The following is a 23,392-nucleotide window of genomic DNA, read 5'->3' as shown; positions in this document are numbered from 1 at the left end:
TATAATCCCAAACGAAACAATATTACGACCCCATTAAAGACCAAATAAAATACGTTTTTTGTTAAATAAAATAACATTTCAAGCGGATATTTACAATTTCCCATAGTATACCATTGTTTTAAACGATTGTAACTAATCATTAAAACTGCAACTGTGAAAAAGGGGTTAGCCTTTAAAAGATAATTTAATAAATTTTTTTTCAAACTATGATTAAAATTAATTCTACAGGTGAAATAAGTGATTGTAAATTCATTTTTATAAAATGAAAATGGAAATTATATTTGTTAATATTTCAAATAATTTCAACAGACAGAGGTTTGTGGACATTAGTTTGTTTAAAGAAATAACAATTTTCTTTCGATTTATTGAGTTGGCTCTCCAACGGTCGCATGTACCGTAATCAAAAGTAATAAAAATTGTTTTTACATCTAATTTACACTTAGACCTAATGTACATACATATATACACTGAAAGCAACAATTTAAATTCCGTCCCTCACTAAATTACGTTTGATGTAAATGTGTTCTTAATTACTATTTATACTTATACATATTTAAACACTGTGCAAAATTGTTTTATTTCGCAAAACCCTTTTACTTCTGAACAATAAAAGATCAACAATAACATTAAACACAATAATTATTTTTACTCTCACGTGAATTTTCAACATTTAGAATGTTGTAGAATGATAATTGGAGGGAAATGTGTTAAAACAATTATAATAAATATGAGTACATAAAATAATAAGAAAAACAATTGCTATGTAGTTACATTGTTTCAGTGAATATGTGTGGAGGAACATCATGTCTGAAAAATGAAGATAAAATATTTTACAAAGATTAGTACAAACGTTTTTAAAATTGTATTGGTATTGTTCTTAACAAGCATTAATATTTCAAAGAATCGCAAAAATGTACACACTTAGCTGTATTTAATGAGTTCATGTGAAAAGAAACTAGCGTTTATACGAACAATTTTTTTAAAACATAATTTTTCTGAGAATGAGAACAATAACAAATGTATTGTAGTTTGAGATTTTTTTTTAATCTCGAGAATGTGCTCTTGCAATAAAAAGGTGTTTGGTTATATTTTTTGAAAAATACACTTCTCTTAGAAACGTGATTTGATATTAAAAAGAAAAAATATATGATAATGTGGTAATATATAAAACATAATGTATAAAACGTAAATATAAAGTATCTATATAAAATAGAAAATTGTTTGTTTGTGCCTCAATAACTCGATAACCGCAGGGCGGATTTTTCTGAGACTTTGAGAGTACATATATTCCAACATCGCCGCGGGAATCTAGAGATATAGCATCAGAATCGTAGGTACCTAAAAAAAAATTAATTTTATATGAGAATGCGCGTCATCTCTTAAAAAATAAGCGGGGTGGGGGTCAAGGGTGTGGTCTTCCTTTTGTGCTGTTATCAAATATCATCAATTTGAATCACTATAAGCTTGAAATGCTTTAAACTCATAAGAAGTTATGGTCAAACCCCATAGGACCAAACTACAAAAATTAATATTCCTGTCTTATAATCGAGAATTGTCAAATGTCAACAGTGATCACCACGTTATAGTTTATAATGTCAATAATGATAAGGTAAGAGAGTAGTGGCATGGGGAAGGTACCCCATAATGCATTAAAATAACAAATTTAATATATCAGACTCACTTTATGTTTGAGATATATCAACCATAGTAAGGATTAATATTAAAGCAATAACAAAGAATCCAAATATCAAATTTGGTACTTTTTAGTCATTGCAGTATTAGGTTTGATATACATAATTCAAATACTTTATATCGGGTGATTTTTTAGTGGTATAGAGCTTCGAATTGAAATAAAACACAAGAAAATCGTTTTAATGTCCATCATTTTGGCTTTATTGGAAGGATAATTTTATGCCATTAATATTTAAATATGATTTCGGGCATGTGGCCGCCGCGGCTGGCTCGAATAAAGCCAATTCTAGAGGTCCAATTTTCAACCACTTTTTCGAGCATATGGGGCCGTATGTCGGCAATAACGCCACGATTGTTGGCTTCCAATTCCCCTAACGTTTCTGGTTTGTTGGCGTACACGAGCGACTTCACATATCCCCAAAGAAAATAATCCAATGGTGTCAAATCACACGATCTTGGTGGCCAATTGACAGGTCCATTCCGCGAAATTATGCGCTCATCGAATGTTTCCTTCAATAAATCGATTGTGACGTGCGCTGTGTGGCATGTAGCGCCGTCTTGTTGGAACCACAACTCATCCACATTCATGCCATCCAATTCGGGAACAAAATAGTCGGTTATCATGGCTCTATACCGGTCTCCATTAACGGTAACTGCCTCTCCAGCATTATTTCGGAAGAAGTATGGCCCAATGACTCCACCAGCCCATAGAGCACACCAGTTTTTGTGGATGTAATGGTGTCTCAAGGGTCTTATATGGATTCTCTTCACTACAAATGCGGCAATTTTGCTTGTTGACGTAGCCATTCAACCAAAAATGAGCCTCATCACTGAACAAAATTTTGCGATGAAAATCAGCATCAAGATCAATCTTATTTTCGGCCCATACACCAAAATCACGACGCATTGCATGGTCTCGCGGCTTTAATTCTTGCACAAGCTGGATCTTGTAAGGTCGCAAGCCAAGATCTTTGCGCAAAATCTTCCAAAAAGTTGATGGACAAAGCTCCAATTGCTGTGCACGGTGGCGAATCGATTCATTCGGGCAATTGTTTCTTCGGTGCGCACTGTTCGACGTCTCTGCGGATGCGTATTATCATATAGAGTAAACATAGTGAGAAAACGATCCATGGTTAACCGAATTAATTGCTCCGATGGACGATTATGTCGACCATAAAATGGACGGAGCTTGCGGTAAACTTCGCGAACTGAACCATTATTTTCGAAATAAATTTGCACGATTTGCAAGCGTTGTTCTTTTGTCAACCTGTTCATGATGAAATAGCAAACCAAACTGAACATAAATGACATTAGAGTTGCCAGATTTGACCACAAAATTCCAGTTTTCTCTCTATTCGAAAAACAAACCTGTAAAAAAAGCAACAAAAAAAATTTTCGCAGAATCATTCAAAGTTGTAAGAGGTTGTCCCTCACCAATTGCAGTTTTAGGAATATATAATATTTGAATCATTATTAGTTATAGAGTGTTTAAACTTATTAGAAGTAATGCAAAAAGCAATCTTATGTGTCACAAATAAAAACGGCGGTTAGTCAAAGGGAGACTAGTAACTCCAATAGACGATTCGAAACTAAATTTGGTCTATAAGGATAGCCTATAAGAACAGGGTAAGTTGGACATCACATCAGAGTCAATATAAGTGTGAGAAATATCAACCTCGGCAATAACAGCTGAAGTGAAAATATTGAATACATGTGAGAGTCATACTAAGAACAATTCTTAACAATTTGGACAATGTTACTACCATAGGATAAAAGATGAATACAATTTATAATTATCCTCATGGTTGAAGAACTCAAACTTAGTATCATTCCTACTGAAACGAATATCTTTATAGGATAGATTAGCCTCAGGGGAGATGTACGTCTAATCTGACGAAAATAGCCTACAAGTCTTAGATCTTGATAAATGTAACCTGTAAATTAATGTATATTTGATCTTAGTCGGGGTTGCGAAGCGATCCGTAAATATAAAATACAAAATAGTAAAATACAAAAGAACAAGTAAAAAAGTATCAGTCGGGTTTGTCGACAGAGATATACCCTCAGCCTGTGTAAATTGAAACAGTTTTTTCCGAAAAAAACTTATGTATTTGGGGGGTTTCAAAATTTTGGGCGTATGAACCGAGAAAAAATGTTGATTAGGATTAAAGTTCAAAAGTTTTGCGAAGGAGGTACTTAAAGGAATGGACCTACATAGACCATGGTGGTGCCATAGGGGGTTTTTACAACATTCGGGCTGTTTTCTCAAGAAGTATGGACTTACCCCTGAAAAAAACTTTTACCATTGTAATTGAGGCAGTGAATGCAAGTAGCTTCAACAAAGTGATTCGATAGCAGGTCTTAAAGTGAACTTATCCGAAATTTTGTGTGGGGTTTTTTGAACTTTCAGGAAGTATGGACTTGCCCCTGATGAAACTTGTACCTTCGTATGGGGGACAGTGAACACAAGTTGCTACAACAAAAACCAAGGTGATTCAAGAGCAGGTCCTAAATTGAACATTTCCAAAATTTTGTGTGGGAGGTACCGGAAAGAGTTTACCGATTGAGTCCATTTTGGAACCCCATGTAAGTCTGGTAGAAGTTTTACGATGTGCAAAGTATGGACCAAATCGGTCACTCCCTTCATCGTGGGCACAAATCTTCCGAACATTTTCGAACTTTTGTGGGTAAGGCACGGGAAGGAGTGGACCGATATAATCCAACTTCGAACTTGAACTAAGTTTGGACAAAATATTACGATAGCCAAATTTTGGGCCTAATCGGAAGATCCGTTCAGGAGTTTTCTTGCGCTCCAAACAATACACACGGTATCATAGGGGTTTTTTGTAACTTTCAGGCTATTTTCTCAGGCAGTATGGACTTGCCCCCGATGAAACTTATAGTGTCGTATGGGGGGCAGGGACTAAAAGTTGATACAACAAAATTCAAAGCGATTCAAAAGCAGGTCCTAAACTGAACTTTTCCGAAATTTTGTGTGGAAGGTACCCGAAGGAGTGGATCGATTGGGTCCATATTGGAACCTTATCTAAGTCTGGTAGAAATTTCACGATGTGCAAAGTATGGATCAATTCGCACAAAATTTCCGAACATTTCCGAACTTTTGTGGGGGAGGTACCGAAATGAGTGGACCGATATAGCTCATCTTCGAACTTAAACTAAGTTTGGGCAAAATATTACGAAAGCCAAAATTTGAACCGAATCGGTTCGTTCGTTCCAGAGTTATCGTGCGCTCCAGCCAGCCAGCAGGACAGACAGACAGACGGACGGACATGGCTAGATCGACTCCAAATTGTCTGAAACACATTTCGTCCAAACATACTTGGGGTCTAAAACCATTATTTCGATGAGCCACATTTTCATCGTATCAAAGTGTATGTACCCTCTTTAGCCTAAAGACTGAGGGTATAAAAAATAGTAAAATATAAAATATAAAATCTATATAAATAAAAATCAAATGTCGTTCGTTTGTGATGGCATCAGTTGAGAATGACAAGACCGATTTGGATAATTTTTTTTTAAATGTTCGTCATAACCCAACTTAGGTTTTATGCAAAGAACATTCGACCACGCCCACATTTTTAAATTTTCAATTTTAAACTTTTCTACAAAAACTACTGAACTGATTTTCCTGAAATTGTCAGTGAATTTACAGCGATGGCCCGCGGTGAAAATAGGCTACATATTTTGTTGAATTTCTGCCGGGTACCCCCGCTGTTATATCTGTGAAGCTACTTAACCGATTTCCCTGAAAATTTCAATGAATGTACAGGGAAAATAGGCAATATATTTTGTTGAATTTCGGAGGAACCGGGGAAACTCCACTATATTTAATAAACGCTATTTCTGTAAATCTTGCGAATGTATCGGTTTGAAAATGAATTTGCAATGTTGGTTGTGTCCCCCACCATAGGGCCTTATTTTGGACCTAAAGGCCCGACCATGCCTTTTTTTTAAATATGTTTCCAAAACTTCTGGACCGACTTTCATGTAATTTTCAGATGATAAACAGGGATGTCCCCTGCTGAATATAACCTATATATTTTGTTGTGGTTGTGTCTCCGACCCTAGGCACATATTTGTGACCTTAAGGCCCTACCATGCCCACTTTTTATACCCTCCACCATATGGAGGGTATAATTAAATGTGTCATTCCGTTTGTAACACATCGAAATAGTCGTCGGAGACCCTATAAAGTATATATTTTATTGATCAGCATAAAATTCCATGTCGATTTAACCATGTCCGTCTGTCTGTTGAAATCAAGATACAGCTCGCAATTTTAAAGATAGAGAGTCAAAATTTGGTACAGAAGTTTTTATTACTTGCAGGATGGTTGGTATTGAAAATGGGCTATATCGGTCCACGTTTTGATATAGCCCCCATAAAACGGTACCTCCCGATTTCCGTATTTTTAAGGTTTTAGCTTCATTATCCTACCAAAATGGCTGAAATTTGGTACGTAGTCTTGTTTAGGGGTATATAATTTTCCCCTAGAATTTTGTCGGTATCGGTCCACACCTTCATATAGCCCCCATAGAACGGTACCTTCCGATTTTCGGTATTTTTAAGGTTTAAGCTTCATTATCCTACCAAAATGGCTGAAATTTGGTACGTAGTCTTCTTTGGGGGTATAAAACTTTCCCCCAAAATATTGTCGGAATCGGTCCACACCTACATATAGCCCCCATAGAACGGTACCTCCCGATTTTCGGTATTTTTAAGGTTTTAGCTTCATTATCCTACCAAAATGGCTGAAATTTGATACGTAGTCTTCTTTAGGGGTATACAATTTTACCCTAGAATTTTGTCGGTATCGGTCCACACCTTCATATAGCCCCCATAGAACGGTACCTTCCGATTTCCGGTATTTTTAAGGTTTAAGCTTCATTATCCTACCAAAATGGCTGAAATTTGGTACGTAGTCTTCTTTAGGGGTATAAAACTTTCCCCCAGAATTTTGTCGGTATCGGTCCACACCTTCATATAGCCCCCATAGAACGGTACCTCCCGATTTTCGGTATTTTGAACGTTGTGGCCTCAATATTCCACCCAAATGGCTGAAATTTGGTATTTAGATTTCGTTGGGGGTACTCAAACTTCCCCTTTAAATTTGTCGGTATAGGTCCACGCCTTCATATAGCCCCCATGGAAAGGAACCTCCCGATTTTTCGTATTTTGAAGGTTGTGTCTTCAATATTCCACCAAAATGGCTGAAATTTGGTATTTAGTCTTCAATGTGATATAAAGCTGTTCGCCAGAATAATGTAAAATTCGTCGGTATAGGTCCACGTTTCGATATAGCCTCCATAGAACGGTACCTCCGGATTTTCGTAATACTGAAGATTGTGACGTCAATATCCAACCGAAATGGTTGAAATTCGTTATTTCGTCTTCCAAGAGTTATAAAATATTGCAGAAGAGTATTATCAGTATAGGTAAACGTCTTCCTATATCCCCATAGAAGCTTACTTCTTGATTTTCGGTATTTTTTAGTTTTAGCCACAGTCTCTTACCGAAATATAGGAAATTTGGTATTTAGTCTTCTTTGAGCTTAAAAACTTTTCTCGGAAATTTGTCAGTATAGATCCACGTTTTGAAATAGCCCCCATAGAATGGTGCCTCACATTGTTTTACCGAAATTGCTGAAATTTAGTATTAAGTCTTCTTCATACACGAAAGGAAACTGATTATTCCATTTTACTTCAATACAACTTGTGGTGTAGGGTATAACAAGTTCGGCCTGGCCGAACTTAATGCCGTTCTTACTTGTTTAAATATGTTTTGTCTCCAAAACTTCTGGACCGACTTTTATGTAATTTTCAGATGATAAACAGGGATGTCCCCTGGTGAATATAACCTATATATTTTGCGGTGGTTGTGTCTCTGACCCTGGGCACATATTTGTAACCTTAAGGCCCGACCACGCCCTTTTTTAAATATGTTATATCTCCAAAACGCCTGAACCGATGTAATTTTCAGCAGATATACAGGGATGGTTAATGGTGGAAATAGGCTATATATTTTGTTGAATTTCGGAGGAGCCCTATTGTGCCCAATTTTTTAAATACGCTATAGATGTAAAACTTACGAATGTGTCCGTTTCCCCGACCCTGGGTACATATTTTAGTCATAAGACCCGACCATTTCCACATTAGTTTACAAATCAATGGAAATACCAGATGTTATGCATAACGAATCTTTGGTATTATTGGAAAGCAAGTATTTAGATTAGAAGGCAACATATCGATAGCTATAACTTCATCAGGTATATAGAAGATGGAAGGCGACACAATCGGTCCTTAAGTTGTCACTGGACATTAATTTGACTGAATAGCACACATGCAATATCAAATAGATGTTATCATCTGGAACGAATGTACGATGGCACATAAAATGTCCCTAGAAGCTGCAGATCGATTCTTAAAAGGTTTAAGAAGCATTTCGCGTTTAGATTTCAGACAAACACTTCGAGTTATACTTTTCCAGTAGATATAATAAATGCATTCCTCAAGTCATCAGTTCTTTTGCGGACCGGGTCGGCTAGTATAAAATATAAACTGTAAAATGTTAAATATAAATTATATACTTCATCTGACTCTTAATTCCAAAGCAAAGAAATAGCGGAATAAGCAAGAATCCTACCATAACAAATGTGCCCTATTTATCTTCTTGCCAAACAACGGGAATTTATTACCAAATGTTAAATCCCCCCACGTACAGTTTAATTCAATTTGTTTTTCATCAAGACGAAAACAAAAACTAAATTAGAACTCATAAATAACGGTTCATCTCAAGTCAATAACCTAAGATTTATACTGACAAATCATACATACATCCATATCATATGTACAGTGTACATCTACCTCATCAGACAAGGCAGAATAGAATTCGAATGCGATTCTGTAAAGTTGACTTTTGTATGTGGGTTATTTGTGAAAATTGTGTCAACATTTCAGAGCAAATTACGATGCGATCACAATGAACGGTTTTCAGCTAAGCTTGTCGTTCTGCAGATTCAATTGTGAATTAATTTATACCTTGCCTATAATCTTATTGCCTGTGTTTGTTGTTATTATTGGTAGTCTGTCGCAGAAACTTTGATGTACAAATATGGATCGATGTTAGGCTAAACGTCAAAAGACGAAGCGACAACGATGATGCTTACTATTTATACAAAGTCTGAGTAAATAAACCAAGGTTCAATAACCCCATTGATAACAATGGAAGCATATAGTGCGAACATAATACCATATTTGTAGCATTTTGAAAATGTTTTCCTCAACTGTGACAGTGCTAAAAATAAGTTAAGTAATTTTGTTTAATTAGCACTATTAAGTTGTTGTCGTATGGAATAAAGTAAACTTCTTATAAAACATATTTTTATTATTTGTTAATTTGTGACAAAATATCTAACCCCGATTTTTGTGTGTTTTTTTGTTTATTTACAGTTTGTGGTCCCCCTGCTGTTCCCCTCAATGCCAAAGTCCAAACAGTCAACGATGGCACATCTATACTGGAAGCCAAATATGAATGTGATCCTGGTTATGAGCTGTTTGGATCTCCAACAATAAAATGCGATCCAGTACGGGGTTGGGATAAAGAGTTGCCATTTTGTGGCAGCAATGTGGCCTATCGTAAACCAGTCAATCAAAGTTCTTATACACGTGCGGGACCGGCCTACTATGCCAATGACGGTGAACCAGGGAATAAAAATCCTGATGGTCAACAATGTTCCGAGACCCAAAAAGAACCTTCACCATGGTGGCGGGTAGATCTGTTGACGCCACAAGCAGTGCGTGCAGTGCGTATTACAACACGCGGTTGTTGTGGTCATCAGCCATTGCAGGACTTAGAAATTCGTGTGGGTAACAGCAGCGCCGATTTACAACGTAATCCCTTGTGTGCTTGGTATCCTGGTACTTTAGATGAGGGTATCACCAAGACATTTACATGTGCCCGTCCCCTAGTTGGTCAATATGTGGCTATTCAGTTGGTTGGCGTCGAAGGCAGTTTAAGTTTGTGTGAAGTCGAAGTATTTACAAATGATGAATTTTCAGTGGAACGTTGTTTAAGTTCAAAGTTGGGTGTTGATACAGTCCTGACGACTTTTTCCAAGACATGTTATGAATTTCATGTAACCAAAGGAGAGAATTTCGAAAAGGCTCAGCAAACATGTAAAGTAACAGGTGAGTGGTTATCAATACTTTAAATAAAATTTATTGAAAAAAAATAAGTTAAAGATAATCTACTTTTAACACCGCATAAACAAAATCAGGAGGGGAGGGCATAAATGTACTATGAACAGATCCCTGAGTAAAAAGCATTTTCTACCTACGAAACATACAACAAAATTTTTAAAATTTCCAGCTTAAATTTTTAGGCGTTCGTGGAATGTGTGTCACAAACAGTGGGTCTATTTATTCCACAGCCGGAGGATTTGTCCGATATAGTCCATCTCGGAACGTGAATTAGCCACTGCAAACATTTTTAAAGCTTTTGTAGAATTATGTCAGTAAGCATGAACTTGCTCACGAAAAACATTATGTTTCTGTAAACCTCAAAGCGATCCTCGAATAATCCTTAAACTGCAATTAAGTAAAAAACTTGAACTTTTGGAAGGAAGGTGTTGTCCGATATAGACCTCCTTGGAGCTTGATGTATGTTAGGAAGAAATATTACGAAGTGCAAAGTTTCGAACTAATCATTTTAGTTGATTTGGTGGTGTTTTAAAAATTTTGAGACATTATCTCAGGAAGATAATCATAAGAGCGTAATTGAAGGCAACCCACTGCAAGAAATTTCAAAACGTACGAGACATGTCCCTGCCTGAGTTATCGTGCAAACCATTTTAGCGAAAAATTTTGAAGATTTGTGAAATAGTCGATGATGGGTCATATCCAGGCAAAATTCAGATCCGTTAGTCATTATGTAACCCTTTACAATGTAATGTAACAAGGCAGTGAGTACGGTGGCACAGAGCGTGTGTATCCGACTACAAATTTTAGGGTTGTGTGTTCAAGCTCATCGACGCCACGCGTGTTTTTTTTGTTAATGAAATAAAAAAGCAGGTGATGATGCACATGTAAGCGTTTAAACAACCCTTAATGTTCGTACGCGTGACACAGTGTGTAGTGTGTTCGGCTACAGATCAGAAGTTCGCATGATCAAATTTAGCAGAGACCAAAATATAATCAAGAATAACTAGTTATTCTAGTGGTTATAGAATAACTAGTCATTCAGTGCGACATGCCCTTGTTAAAATAATGGGTTAGTAAGGTGTTTTATAACTATTTACTTCCACAAAAAAAGGACTATAAAACCCATTATACGATTAATTGCCGTTGATTTTGCATCACATGTAAGTTTGTTCTGTTATTAGTTCTTGGATTATTGTTCATCGCCAGGTGTTTCTTGGCCGCCCTCGACTTTGTGATCAATGGGGATTCCTTTCATGGGTTATTATTGTGATGTGATCATTTTTTTCTTAAGGTGTTTTTCAATACAATACGATTTTATACATGCTGCGAATATATTAAGCTTAATTCCTCGGATATACATATGTGAGGTTCTCCATACGAGTACAATTTGCAGTAGTCCGAATTCTGCTCTCGTTTCTTTAGCCTATTGATTACATTTGATTTTGCAATATTCGTTCTTACAATGCCTCCTGGAGAGCAGAACCTTTTAACATATTCAATTGCATAGTCTTAGTTCGGGTTGTCCTTATGTCTCTTCTCTGCAATTGTGAACATTTGTGAGAAACGTTTGACTTAAGACCCCGTCATGAAAAACTTTGTAGGAGAAGGTGCCTGTACCTTGATTACCCTGGTTCCAGTACATCTCGAATTTCTCGCGCTCACGTTTTTGAAAATTCGCTTCTCTTATATTTTTATCTTCCGATAGTTTTACGGGGAACTGCGTGCTGCTATGCTACTGACTGCAGGATTTCGACACCTCTATTAATTTTTGATTATTGTTTTTGCTGTAGTATAGATCGAGTGGACTATTCTTTGTCATACATACATTAGGATTATGAATTTTTGACCTTTTTTCTCAAAAATAATTTCCTGTAGCGGGAATGAATGAATATTTGCCTATTAATGACTAAAATAAAGTTTATTCTTGTTAGAAAGCTCGTATAGAAACATTTTCGAATGACTTTGTGCGTGAGCTTTTTTATCGAATCACCTCATAACCAAGATTTTATCTAAGCTTAGGTGAAAAATCAGCAAAATATGACACAGGGTACGAGGTTGTAAAAAAGTAATAGCCCTAACATACATACGAGGGGCACTAGCAAACTTTCTGGCCTAGGCAACACGCAGTGTCGTCAGACGTCATTTGACAGGCTTTTGCTTAAGCGTACTCAGGACAGTTTGACCTACGACCATGTGTTGGGTTGTTTACAGTGGCTTGATTGAGACACCTCCAAAACATGACGACGAAAATCGTTGATCACGTCTTTTTTTTTGATGTGCTGGATTCAAATGAAGTCATTGGAACCCCAGTCAGGGCTGTATGTCGCATGTTCCATCAATTCCACGTTTTGTCCGGTCATACAGGCGCTGGTTTGAATCGATGTGTGAGAGCTCGCATTATCATAATGCAGAACGATTTGTCTTCTCTTGCTCGTTTTTCGAATATCTCAGAAGACTTCAGGCAAACAAATTGTAGTGTAGAACTCAGAATTAACCATCCTACATTTCTCAAGCCGTATAGCCGCCACACGGTCAGTTTTGCCGAAGAAATGCGTGACTATTTGCGTCGAAGATTTTCTTCCATGAGCAACTTTCGTTGGATTTGGCTCGCTTTCAAAGACCCTGTTTTGTTTCGGGCTCCTAAATTTCTGGTTTGTTTCGGGTTCTTAAACATAAATCCAAGATTCGTCGTCCGAGGCGGTTACACTAGAGTTTTTTGCCGGGTTAACCAACTTCGAGAGGATATATTTGACGTTTGCGCTATTTAATTGACATTTGAAATCCAAACACACTGGGTTAATCCGGTGAAGTGTAACCGGGGTATAAGTATGTATTAGACGAAATTCGTTTCAGACAATTTGGAGTTGATTTAGCCATGTCCGTCCGTCTGGCTGGAGCTCACGATAACTCTCGAACGGAACAACCAATTCGGTCCAAAATTTGGCTTTCATAATATTTTGCCAAAACTTAGTTTAAGTTCGAAGATGGGTTATATGCTTCCGATACCTCCCCCACAAATGTTCGGAAATTATGTGCGCACGATAACTCTTGAAGGGAGTAACCGATTTGGTTCATAAATTGCACATCATGTAATTTCTACCAGACTTAGCTGACGTTCCAAAATGCACTCAATCGGTCCACTCCTTCGGGTATCTCCCACACAACATTTCGGAAAAGTTCAGTTTAGGACCTGCTTTCGAATCGCTTTCATGTTTGTTGTTATAACTTGTATTCACTGTCCCCTATACGACGATACAAGTTTCATCAGGGGCAAGTAAAAAAAACCCTATGACACCGTGTGTAGTGGTTGGAACGCAGGATAACCCTCCAACGGGTCTACCGATTCGTTACAAAATATGGCCTTCAAATATTTTGTGTAAACTTAGTTTAAGTTCGAAGATAAGCCATATCGGTCCACTCTTTCAGGTACCTCCCATACAAATGTTCAAAAATATTCGGAAAAATTATGCGCACGATAACTCTTGCAGCGAGTGACCGATTTGGTTCATACCTTACACATCCTAATATATCTACCAGATATTGATCAGGTTCGAATATGGGCTGTATTTGTGCAGTCGAGTACCTCCCAAAAAAATTGCGTTTAAGTTCACATTAAGACCTGATCTCGAATCGCTTTGATTTTTGTTGAAACAACATGCATTCGCTGTCTCAATTACGACAGTAAAAGGTTTTTCACGGGCAGTTCCATACTTCTTACATACACCGGTCCACAGCTTCCGGTACTTCCCCCCAATATTAAAAAAATGTCACTAAAATGGTATGCACGATATCTCTGAACGAGGTCACCAATTTGGTCCATACTTTGGATCTCCTAATATTTTGTTCAACTTTAGTTTACGGTACCTCCCCACAAGAGTTCAACATTTGTGTCTAAGTGCAGTTTAGGGTCTGTTCGACGATCCTTTGGAAATGTATACCGATGCTGTTCGTTGTGATCCTGTTTAAAGCGGTATTATGTTTTCCGTGGACAAGTCCATGCTACCTATTGGTTCATATTGGTTCAAAAATTATACGATGACCAACTGAAATGACTGATGGGCGCGATATCCATCGAAAAAATATGACTCCCAAAATAAGATCCGCTTCCATAACCTCCTCCGCAACACTTTTGAACTTTAATCCTAATACACATTTTTGTAGGCAAGCTCAAATGGCCGAAAAGGGCCATAAAATTCCGAAAAAATTCTAAATACATTCGATCTATCCGTATATGAAAGTTAAATTCACATAAGGTAAGGGTATATCTCTGTCGGCAAAGCCGACTGACACTTTTTACTTATTTTATTCACAATTTCTTTGTGCCAATCCACAAGAGCGTTTTATTGAGCGATTGACCAATTTTGCTGGATCTAGCGAGAAAATCCATTTTTTCGACAAGGTGTTCATGCGATATCAAATGTTAGTTAGTGGAAGAAATGCCCAAGGATGCCTCTATCTCACGGTATATAACATGGAGATATTGCATTATCCGTTCACGCACAGTTTTATTTTTTCTTGCACAACGTCCGATTTTGGGCGACCCTCACGAGTGGCGAGTGTCGGTCACGATTGAATTCAGTAAACCAGTTTTTCACAGTGCTATAGGATGGTCCTTTATCGACGTACAAAGATTTAAATTGATCGATGCACTCTTGCCGTGATTATCTACTTCGAAATTTGTGAAAAATTATCCGACGAAAATTCAATTTTTTTGCAAAGTGATTTTTCAAGTCACTGTAAACAACCCTACACATGGTCTGAGTACGCTTAATGGGTACTTTACGCGATATGTTTTTTACATATGAGTTGTCACTTCTCCCATACAAAATGTATATGCAAAGTGACAGCTCATATGTAAAAAACATATCGTGTAAAGTACCCATAAGCAAAAATGGTCAAACTTTCAAAAAATATCAAATAACACCTGGCGACACTGCTTTTTGCAGGGTTAACCTTCTTTATGAAGAAATAAAAGCAATGCAATTGACATTTGAAACCCAGTGGGTTTTTTAAATCCGGTTATATATAAACGTACTACTAGTTCCCCTCGTACATACACAACCCTGAATAGACAAGTTGTCGGGACAAAGTCTTCTAGCAAGTTGGCGAGTTGAGCGGTGTACGGCCGTGCAATCTCGTGTTTTCCATAAATGCCCTAAGTACGTCCATGGTATATGTATGCCACAAAAACTATCAGCTGTTAAAAGATAAAAACGATCCGTGAAGTGGTCTTATGGCCTGTTTCACTAAAACGATTCGAACACAAATCCGTTCGAACTACTATCAAACTTCGGTTTTTTGACAAATATTTGAATTGTTTTAAATCAAACAAACATTTCCTACAAAAACAGGAGTTTGGTAGTAATTGGAACGAATTTGAATTCGAATCGTTCTAGAGCAAGGTTGCTCAAAGGGCGCACTTCTCCTGTCGGTGTGTGTCAAATTGCTCACTCACACAATTGAAAAAGAGAGCTTTTGTTTTTGAAATGAAAATGTTCAATACGTACATTTTTCCATTACGCAAGACAACCCAACAAAACAATATTACTCGAACAAAACATCATATTTGAATTATAAATTCTTGTGTAGCCACTGGAGAATAAACGAAACTTGATTCTCTTAAAAATAATGAATGTGTATGCTTATTATTAGCTTATCCGTGTAATTGCAGAATGTATTTAAGCGAATTGTTTTTCGTAAATTTTATAAAATCAGACTGAATGGTATGTTGGGAAACTATCAAAATGTTTGTGTTTCAAAACCAACACAATAACAAAATGTGTTTGTATGTGTGTGAGCAGGCCTATTCTAGAGTAACAGGTCATTAAACTGCATTTAAATACTAAATTTTAAATGTTTTAATGAGAAGTTTCTGAATGAGTGAACCGTAAAGACCAGCTGTGAACTTGATTTATGTTTGAACCGGATCGGTCGTTACTCTCCAACCCCGTAGGGATTTTAACAACCAGGCCAAATATCTCAAAAAGTACGGACTTATATTATTTCGTGTATAAATCGGCAGTTATTGAGATAATTGGCCAGTCCGTTAAAATCCCTACGGGACATGGACAGAAGCAGTCGTTTCGGTTCAAACTTAGATTAAGTTCACAGCTGGACTTTCCGTTCACTCAATATAATTGCAATCAGGACAGATTCACAAAAACGAAAAATGCGTAACTTTAAGGAAGAAGTGGCCGAATGAGTAATCAGTACAATTTGGACGAAATATTAGGCCCTACAAATGTTGAACTGAATCGGTTACTTTACTCGAAAATTATCGTCCACACCAGTTCACCAGCGAAATGAATTGTCTAAAACAGATTTGGTCTAATAATATGAAGGCTCTTAATTCGTATTAATGATGCATAAGGTTTAAAGGTTCTACCCTTTAATTCAAAGTGTTCTGGTCACAAATTTTGTATGATAAAATATGAAATGGGAGATGTAAAAAGGCCTGGTAGAACTTTTAATACCTGTCACTAAAGCCTTTGGAAATTACCTGATTAAAATAATGTAAAGTAATGTTTACCATTGACTTAAAATGACAGTAGTTATAAACTTTTGAAAATCAAATGGAACTGACCTCAATTGACATTATTTACAAAACACAAGGTTAATGAGCGGACTTTCAAAAAAAAAAAAAAAAAACAACAAACAACTGCCACACCACCAATTGTGCGATATTCTTTTGACATAAATTTTTTGATCTGTGGCCTTTTAAACATGACAACTTACAACAGCTCTAAATAGTGAATATTTTAGATTTTAACATCATGTTGATTTTATAAAAATGCCTTTTATGTAAAAGGGCAAAAGAAGGCAATGTTAAGCGGATGTACAAATAAGATTTTTAAAATTTACGTGATTCATAACATTATCATAATATATTGATGTCCAAGAAAAATAAATCCAGTTCATTAAATATCACAAATTTTCTTTTTAAACCCAAATTTTTGAGAATTTAAGTATTAACGTTTATCACCATTTGAATGTTTTAAGGTGGCGATTTGGTGCACGATTTTCGTGGAGCTGCAAATGATTACATACTCTCTGAATTGGAAAGACGTAAATCAGAACTTAAAACGCAACTTGTGTGGATAGGTGCACAAAAAGAACCCGGCATAACATCACGCACATGGAAATGGGTAAATGGTAAGTACAAAAACAATAAAGCAATGTTCTTGCCTTTACATAAATAAAAAATGTCATATAAAATGTTAAAAAAAGTAATAAAAGTTACAATAGTTACTTAAAATTCAATCAATACCTTCTGACCGAAGTATAAATTTCAAGTGGATTTTTCTTGATTTCTAAAACAATTAACACTTCAGTTTGAAAATTTTTCATATTTCTAATGATGTGGACAAAACAGACAGCACTTAAATATTTTTTATGTTTATTGCCATTCTTTAAAATACCAGTCTTTTTTCTTCGGTGAAATTAAAAGAAAGTAATTTTGAAATGTTGAAAGGTGTGTAGCATTTCATTAGTTTGTGTGTTATTATTTATTGATCATGAGTCATTTTAAATTAACAATTTCATGGTAGTGTAGCTAAGTATCAATCAATATGTTCCTAAAGAAATTTTAATTGTTAACAAATACGATCTATTTAATACCTTTGAAGAACCAAAAATATTAAAAACGCGTTTATTGCTTCTAATAAATTATTGATTCACTTTACCATGACAAATACTTATTTTAGTTGTGCCAACGGCATAACGTCATGCTGGATATACATACACTGAATGTTTTGAATGCCAGTTTTGGCGAAATTTGGCCCTTGATAGCGTTATTGTTAACATTGTCAATCATCTACGTACATTTTCGTGGCTGCTGTTGGAAGTCAAAAATCTTTAAAGATGCTTTAAGGGGTTACATCTACTTGTCACATTCAAACCATCAAAACATCAAAAAAAAAAAAAAAACAAGTAAGACCGGCTTTAAATACCCTAGTGGTATTTAAGTAAAATGGAACAATCCGTTTCCTTTCGTTTATGAAGAAGATTTAAAACAAAATTTCAGCAATTTTGGTAAAACAATGCCGCTAACCTTCAAAATACCAAAATTTGGGAGGTACCGTTCTATGGGGGCTATATTAAAACGTCGAACTATACCGACAACTTTCTGGCTTAAAGTTTTAAGACTCAAAGAATACCAAATTTCCGATATTTCAGTAAGACAATGTGGTTAAAACCTAAAAAATGCCGTAAATCAAGAGGTACGCTCCAATGGGCGATATAGGATTTTTTTCGGTATAGGTCTACGTCGATATTGCCCTCATAGAACGCTACCTCCCGATTTTCGTAATTGTGAAGGATGTGACGTCACTATTCCACCGAAATGACTGAAATTCGATAGTCAGCCTTTCATGGGGATATAAAATGTTCCAGAAAAGAATTATCAGTATAGGTCCACGTCTTACCACGTCTCGGTTTGGTATAGCCCGCATATAACGGTACCGTCCGATTTCAGATAATTGACGTTTATAGCCACATTTTCAGACTGAATTAGCTATAATTTGACATTTAGGGTTCCCAGTGAGCAAGAAACTTCTCCACCAAAAATTTTGGACACATGTCCACGTTTTCTTGTAGCCCCCATATAGCGGTACCGTCCGATTTCCGGTATTTTGAAGTTTTTAGCTACATGGCTATAATTTGGCACTTAGCCATACGAAATAACACGTAAACGTACACTTTTCCATTAAATTTGGGTTTATGTTTTTCGAAAGGACTGTCTCTTATAGAAAGAGAATGTCAAAATCACTCACTTGCTTTGTAGCTGCCGAGTAGAACGTAAACTCGCGAATAAAACCGAATATCTTAAAACAAATTTATGCAACACATTCCTGAAACAAAATAAACATTTTATGGGCACGTTTTAATGGCGGTTTCATTCATTATTTTGAAGAAATCAATAAAATAAAATAATGCAAAATACCGACACATTTTATTTTTCAAACAAAACAAATCACACATATTCCAATGTTTGTATGTATATGTGGATTTTGTTTTCATTTCTCATTTGGCTCTCATCTGTGGAACATAGTTGTACAAATGTACATTCAAATTAGTAGCATTTCGCATAGGATACGTAACGGTAGTCGCCCGATAGTTTGCGAAATACATGAACGCATTTTTAGACGGAAGTGACTGACTGCTTTCCTATCGTACAGGTTTTCGTGCGACATACATGAATAGGCGGTTATTTTTTTAAATCACCTCTACAAACTGTAAATTGAGACCAAACACCTTTAGTGGGATTCTATAACTCATTTTTTAGTTACCTATAAAAATCGGTAAAAGTAAAACACAAAATGATGAATGACAAATTCAAATAAAAGTTGAAAACACTCTTGCTATCGCTAGAAGATTACGACTACTTTTTATTGGTCGCTAACCTACCGGCTAATTACCGAAATTATAAAAATTTTAATTTTACCGATTTTTGTCGGTAACTCAAAAAATGAGTGGAGAATCGCACTACTGATTGGTTACTCCAGCACAAAGCTTTCCACTGAGGGAACTGAAATCCCAACCCTATCTCTGAAAGGAATATACAAGTTTATGTGCAAGGAAACTACTCGTATGAAGGAGTACTTAGTAAGGACGCGTTATCTGGAGAAGTGGTCCTCAGCAATAAATCTATAGAAATTAATTTGCTTGTGCTCAAATTAATAGAATGAAAAGCTTTAAAATTGGAGAAGGAATTTAGATCCCCATCGAACCTGTGGGGATCAATTGCCATGATTGTTGCCGATACAACAAGCGTGAATGCCAGTGTGCTGACAGACATTGTATGTAGTTTGACTCCAACTGCCCGCTGCAGAGACGATGTGAGAGTAGGAAAGTTTAAGCATATCCCAAACATCTGCAATACCGGATGAAAACCTATAGTCATTCTTCTTCTTGCGTTTATTTTGATGCCGAAAACGCGTAACTTGTGCCGTAAAATCCGTTCATTTATGTCTTACTCATGGGCTAATCATTAGTTCAGTAGTCGATTGATCGGCGGTGAAGATTTTGATCTAAAAGCTCTCAAATGCTTGACGACCCACTGGAAAAGGATTAAATGCTAATCAGCATTGCGAGCAGCACCATTGCTGTGAGCGTACGATCAAAGTTATACAAGACCTATACAACCCATGCGGCATGATAACTCTCGAACGGAACGATTGAATATCCGATTTGGCACATATTAAAATTTCTTCTAAAACAAGTAAGAAAGTATCAGTCAGCTGTGCTGACGGAGATATACTCTCAGCCACTGACCAGACCAAAAAAAATTTAGAGTCATCTTGCACAAAAGCCATTTTAGTATGTGCCGGCAGGGTTTTGCAGGTTTTGGACCATATCTTATGAAGTATTGACTTACTCCGGAAAAAATTTGCTAATGAGACGGCGAACAACCTACTGAAAAAAGAATCAAAACGATGCGAGAGGAGCTCCTAAACTTCACTTTATCCGAATTTTGTTAGTTAGGTACTCGAAGGAGTGGACCGATATAGTCCATATTCCAACCTGATACATGGCTGGATGAAATAATACGATCTGCAAAGTCTGCACCAATCAGAAACTCCCTGCGACAATTATCGTGCGGATTTGCCATTTTGGTTGGTGGCGTCAGGGTTTCCTGGAGCTTTTAGACCGTTATCTCAGGAAGTATGGACTTGCGCAAGAATAAAATGTTACTGTCGTAAAGGGAGCCGCAAGGAAAACACTGGAAAATTTCTCAAAACCATCCGAGAGGAGCTCTTAAACTTCACTTGTCCGAATTTTGTGGGGGAGGTACCCGTAGAGGTAGACCGATACAATCCATATTCCAAGCTGATACATGACTGGATGAAATAATATGATGTGCAAAGTCTGCATCAATCAGAAACTCCCTGCGAGAATCATCTTGCGGATTTGCCATTTTGGTTTGTGCCATCCGAGTTTCTTGGAGCTTTAAGGCCATTATCTAAGGAAAAAATTCAGAACGAACCGTGTGGGGCTCTTAAACTTCACTTTATCCGAATTTTGTGTGGAAGGTAGCCGAAGGAGTGGACCGATATAGTCTATATTCGAACCCGATCTATATCTGGAAGGAATAATACGATGTGCAAAGTTTGGACCAAATCGATTGCTCCCTTCGAGAGTTATTTTTAAGAATTTCTGGGGAGGTACCCGAAGGAGTGGACCGATATGACCCATCTTCGAACTTAAACTGTTACGATACCCAAAATTTGGTTCGAATCGGTTGATCCGTTCGAGAGTTATCGTGCGCACCAGGCAGACAGATAGACGGCCGGACATGGCTAAATCGACTCCAAATTGTCTGAATTTTGTCCAAGCATACTTGGGGTCTAAAACCGTTATTTCAATGAGGCACATTTCTGGTCGTATCAAAGTGTATATACCCTTTCTATTCTAAAGTTTCTATTGTTTACAGCGATATAATGTTTATCGTGGACAAGACTATGCATCTTGACATAATGGTCCAAAAGCCCTACAAATCCTACGGAAACCAACGAAAATCTTGTTTTTGGTACAAGAACTATCGAAAGAAGTAACTGAAAGAATTTTCATATCGTAATACTTCTTACAAATAAAATCAAGTTCGAACATTTTTTCTCGGGCAAGTCCATGCTTCCCTTCATAATAACCTAACAACTTTAAAGCATCTATCAAAAAGAATGGCTCCTTAATTATATCCATTTCCCATACCTCCTATAGAATAGTTCCACACTCTGCGCTGAAATCCAGTTTAAGGCAACTTCTCAGATCGTGTTGAAATTTAAACAGCGGTCAATGTGGTGCAAACACGTTCGCGTTGCACTCAGAAGGTCTGCAGCTTAATCCCTGACCAGAACTTTAAAGTTTCGACGATAGTAAATCCCCTAAGCGTAATGTTGACTTGTATTTCCTTAGTTTTTCACGAGAAAATTATCTACAAGTGGTAAAAACAGGTTGCATAAGTCATTGTGATTATTACTACAACAGTAACATTTTTGTCTCGAAATGTCCCAATATTTATGCCATTCCATCACACACCTCTGGCACTAAAGTTTTCAGTAGTCTTTGTGGTCTCTCAATAATGACTCAAAACCTAAATAAATTGTTGCAATGTAAGAAGGATTGTAGTATTGATTGGGTCTGTCAGTGGAATAAAATGCTGATGTTGAAATGCAATGCTGATTAAACAGAAAAATTCAAAAATCTGATTAATTATACCCTCAGCATTTATGCTAACGAGGGTATATACACTTTCATACGGGCAAAATGTGCCTCATCGAAATAATGGTTTTAGACTCCAAGTATGTTTGGACGAAATGTGTTTCAGACAATTTGGAGTCGATTGAGCAATGTCCGTCCGTCTGCCTGTCTTGCTGGCTGGAGCGCACGATAACTCTCGAACGGATCAACCGATTCGATCCAAAATTTAGCTTTCTTACCTGTTTTTCCAAACTTCGTTTAAGTTCGAAGATGGGTTATATTGGTCCACTTCTTCCGGTACCTCCCCCACAAAGTTCGAAAATGTTCGGAAAATTTGTGCGCACGATAACCTTTGAAGGAAGTAACCGACTTGGCCCATACTTTGCACATCGTGAAATTTCTACTAAACTTATATGAGGTTCCAAAATGGGCTCAATCGGCCCACTCCTTCGGGTACCTCCCACACAAAATTTCGGATAAGTTCAGATTAGGACCTGCTCTCGAATCGCTTTGATTTTTGTTGCAACAACTTGTATTCATTGCCACACATACCACGGTACAAGTTTCATCAGGGGCAAGTCCATACTTCCTGAGAAAATATCCTGAAAGATGCAAAAAGCCCCTATAACACTGTGTGTAGTGGATGGAGCGAAAGATAACTCTGGAACGGATCTGCCGATTCGGTCCAAAATTTGGCCTACGTAATATTTTGTCCAATTATAGTTTAAGTTCGAAAAAAAAGCCATATCGGTCAACTCTTTCAGGTACCTCCCCCACAACTCTTGAAGGGAGTGACCGATGTAATCCATACTTTGCACATCCTAATATATCTACCAGATATAGACTATATTTGGATATGGACTATATTTTTCTACTCCTTCTGGTACCTCTCACACACAATTTCGGATAAGTTCACTTTAAGACCTTCTCTCGAATCACTTTGATTTTTGTTGAAGCGATTTGCATTCGCTATCTCCATTACGACGGTAAAAGTTTTTTCAGGGGCAAGTCCATATTTCTTAGGAAAACAGCCCGAAAGGTGTAAAAAAATTCCTACGTCACCATATGTGGCTGTCGGAGAGCACGATTACTCTCGAACTGTTCAATCGATTTGGTCCAACATTTGGTATTCGTAATATTATATCCAAACTTAGTTTCATGGGGCAATACTTGTCCACAACTTCCGGCACTTCTCCCCAACATTTAAAAATGTCACTAAAATGCTAGGACGATATCACCTGAATGGGGCAACCAATTTGGTCCAAACTTTGGATCTCCTAATATTT

General features: G+C 36.9%; 2 protein-coding genes across 5 annotated transcripts in view; one reads left to right on the top strand and one right to left on the bottom strand.

Moving 5' to 3' along the window:
- LOC141398095 (uncharacterized) overlaps positions 1-23,392 on the bottom strand; it is a 373,354-nt gene that overhangs the window by 235,650 nt on the left and 114,312 nt on the right. For 2 of the 4 annotated variants that reach the window (XM_073975314.1, XM_073975312.1), the window contains exon 3: positions 772-807. The exons of the other annotated variants lie outside the window; for them this stretch is intronic. The gene's annotated coding sequence lies outside the window, so the exon portion shown is untranslated. The remainder of the gene's footprint in view (positions 1-771; positions 808-23,392) is intronic. 4 annotated transcript variants of the gene reach the window in all.
- Positions 1-23,392, top strand: part of fw (CUB and Sushi multiple domains furrowed) — a 150,789-nt gene that overhangs the window by 104,067 nt on the left and 23,330 nt on the right. The window contains 2 exon segments of the mRNA XM_073975309.1: positions 9,162-9,899; positions 16,911-17,063. Coding sequence (XP_073831410.1) covers positions 9,162-9,899; positions 16,911-17,063 — 891 coding nt within the window.

The sequence above is a fragment of the Musca autumnalis genome, unplaced genomic scaffold, assembly GCF_047663935.1.
Source record: "Musca autumnalis isolate F117 unplaced genomic scaffold, ASM4766393v1 scaffold_3, whole genome shotgun sequence".
In the NCBI taxonomy this organism is placed as follows: Eukaryota; Metazoa; Arthropoda; class Insecta; order Diptera; family Muscidae; genus Musca; species Musca autumnalis.
The sequence above is the reverse complement of the archived record's forward strand: the minus strand, read 5'-3'. Positions and strand labels throughout refer to the sequence as shown.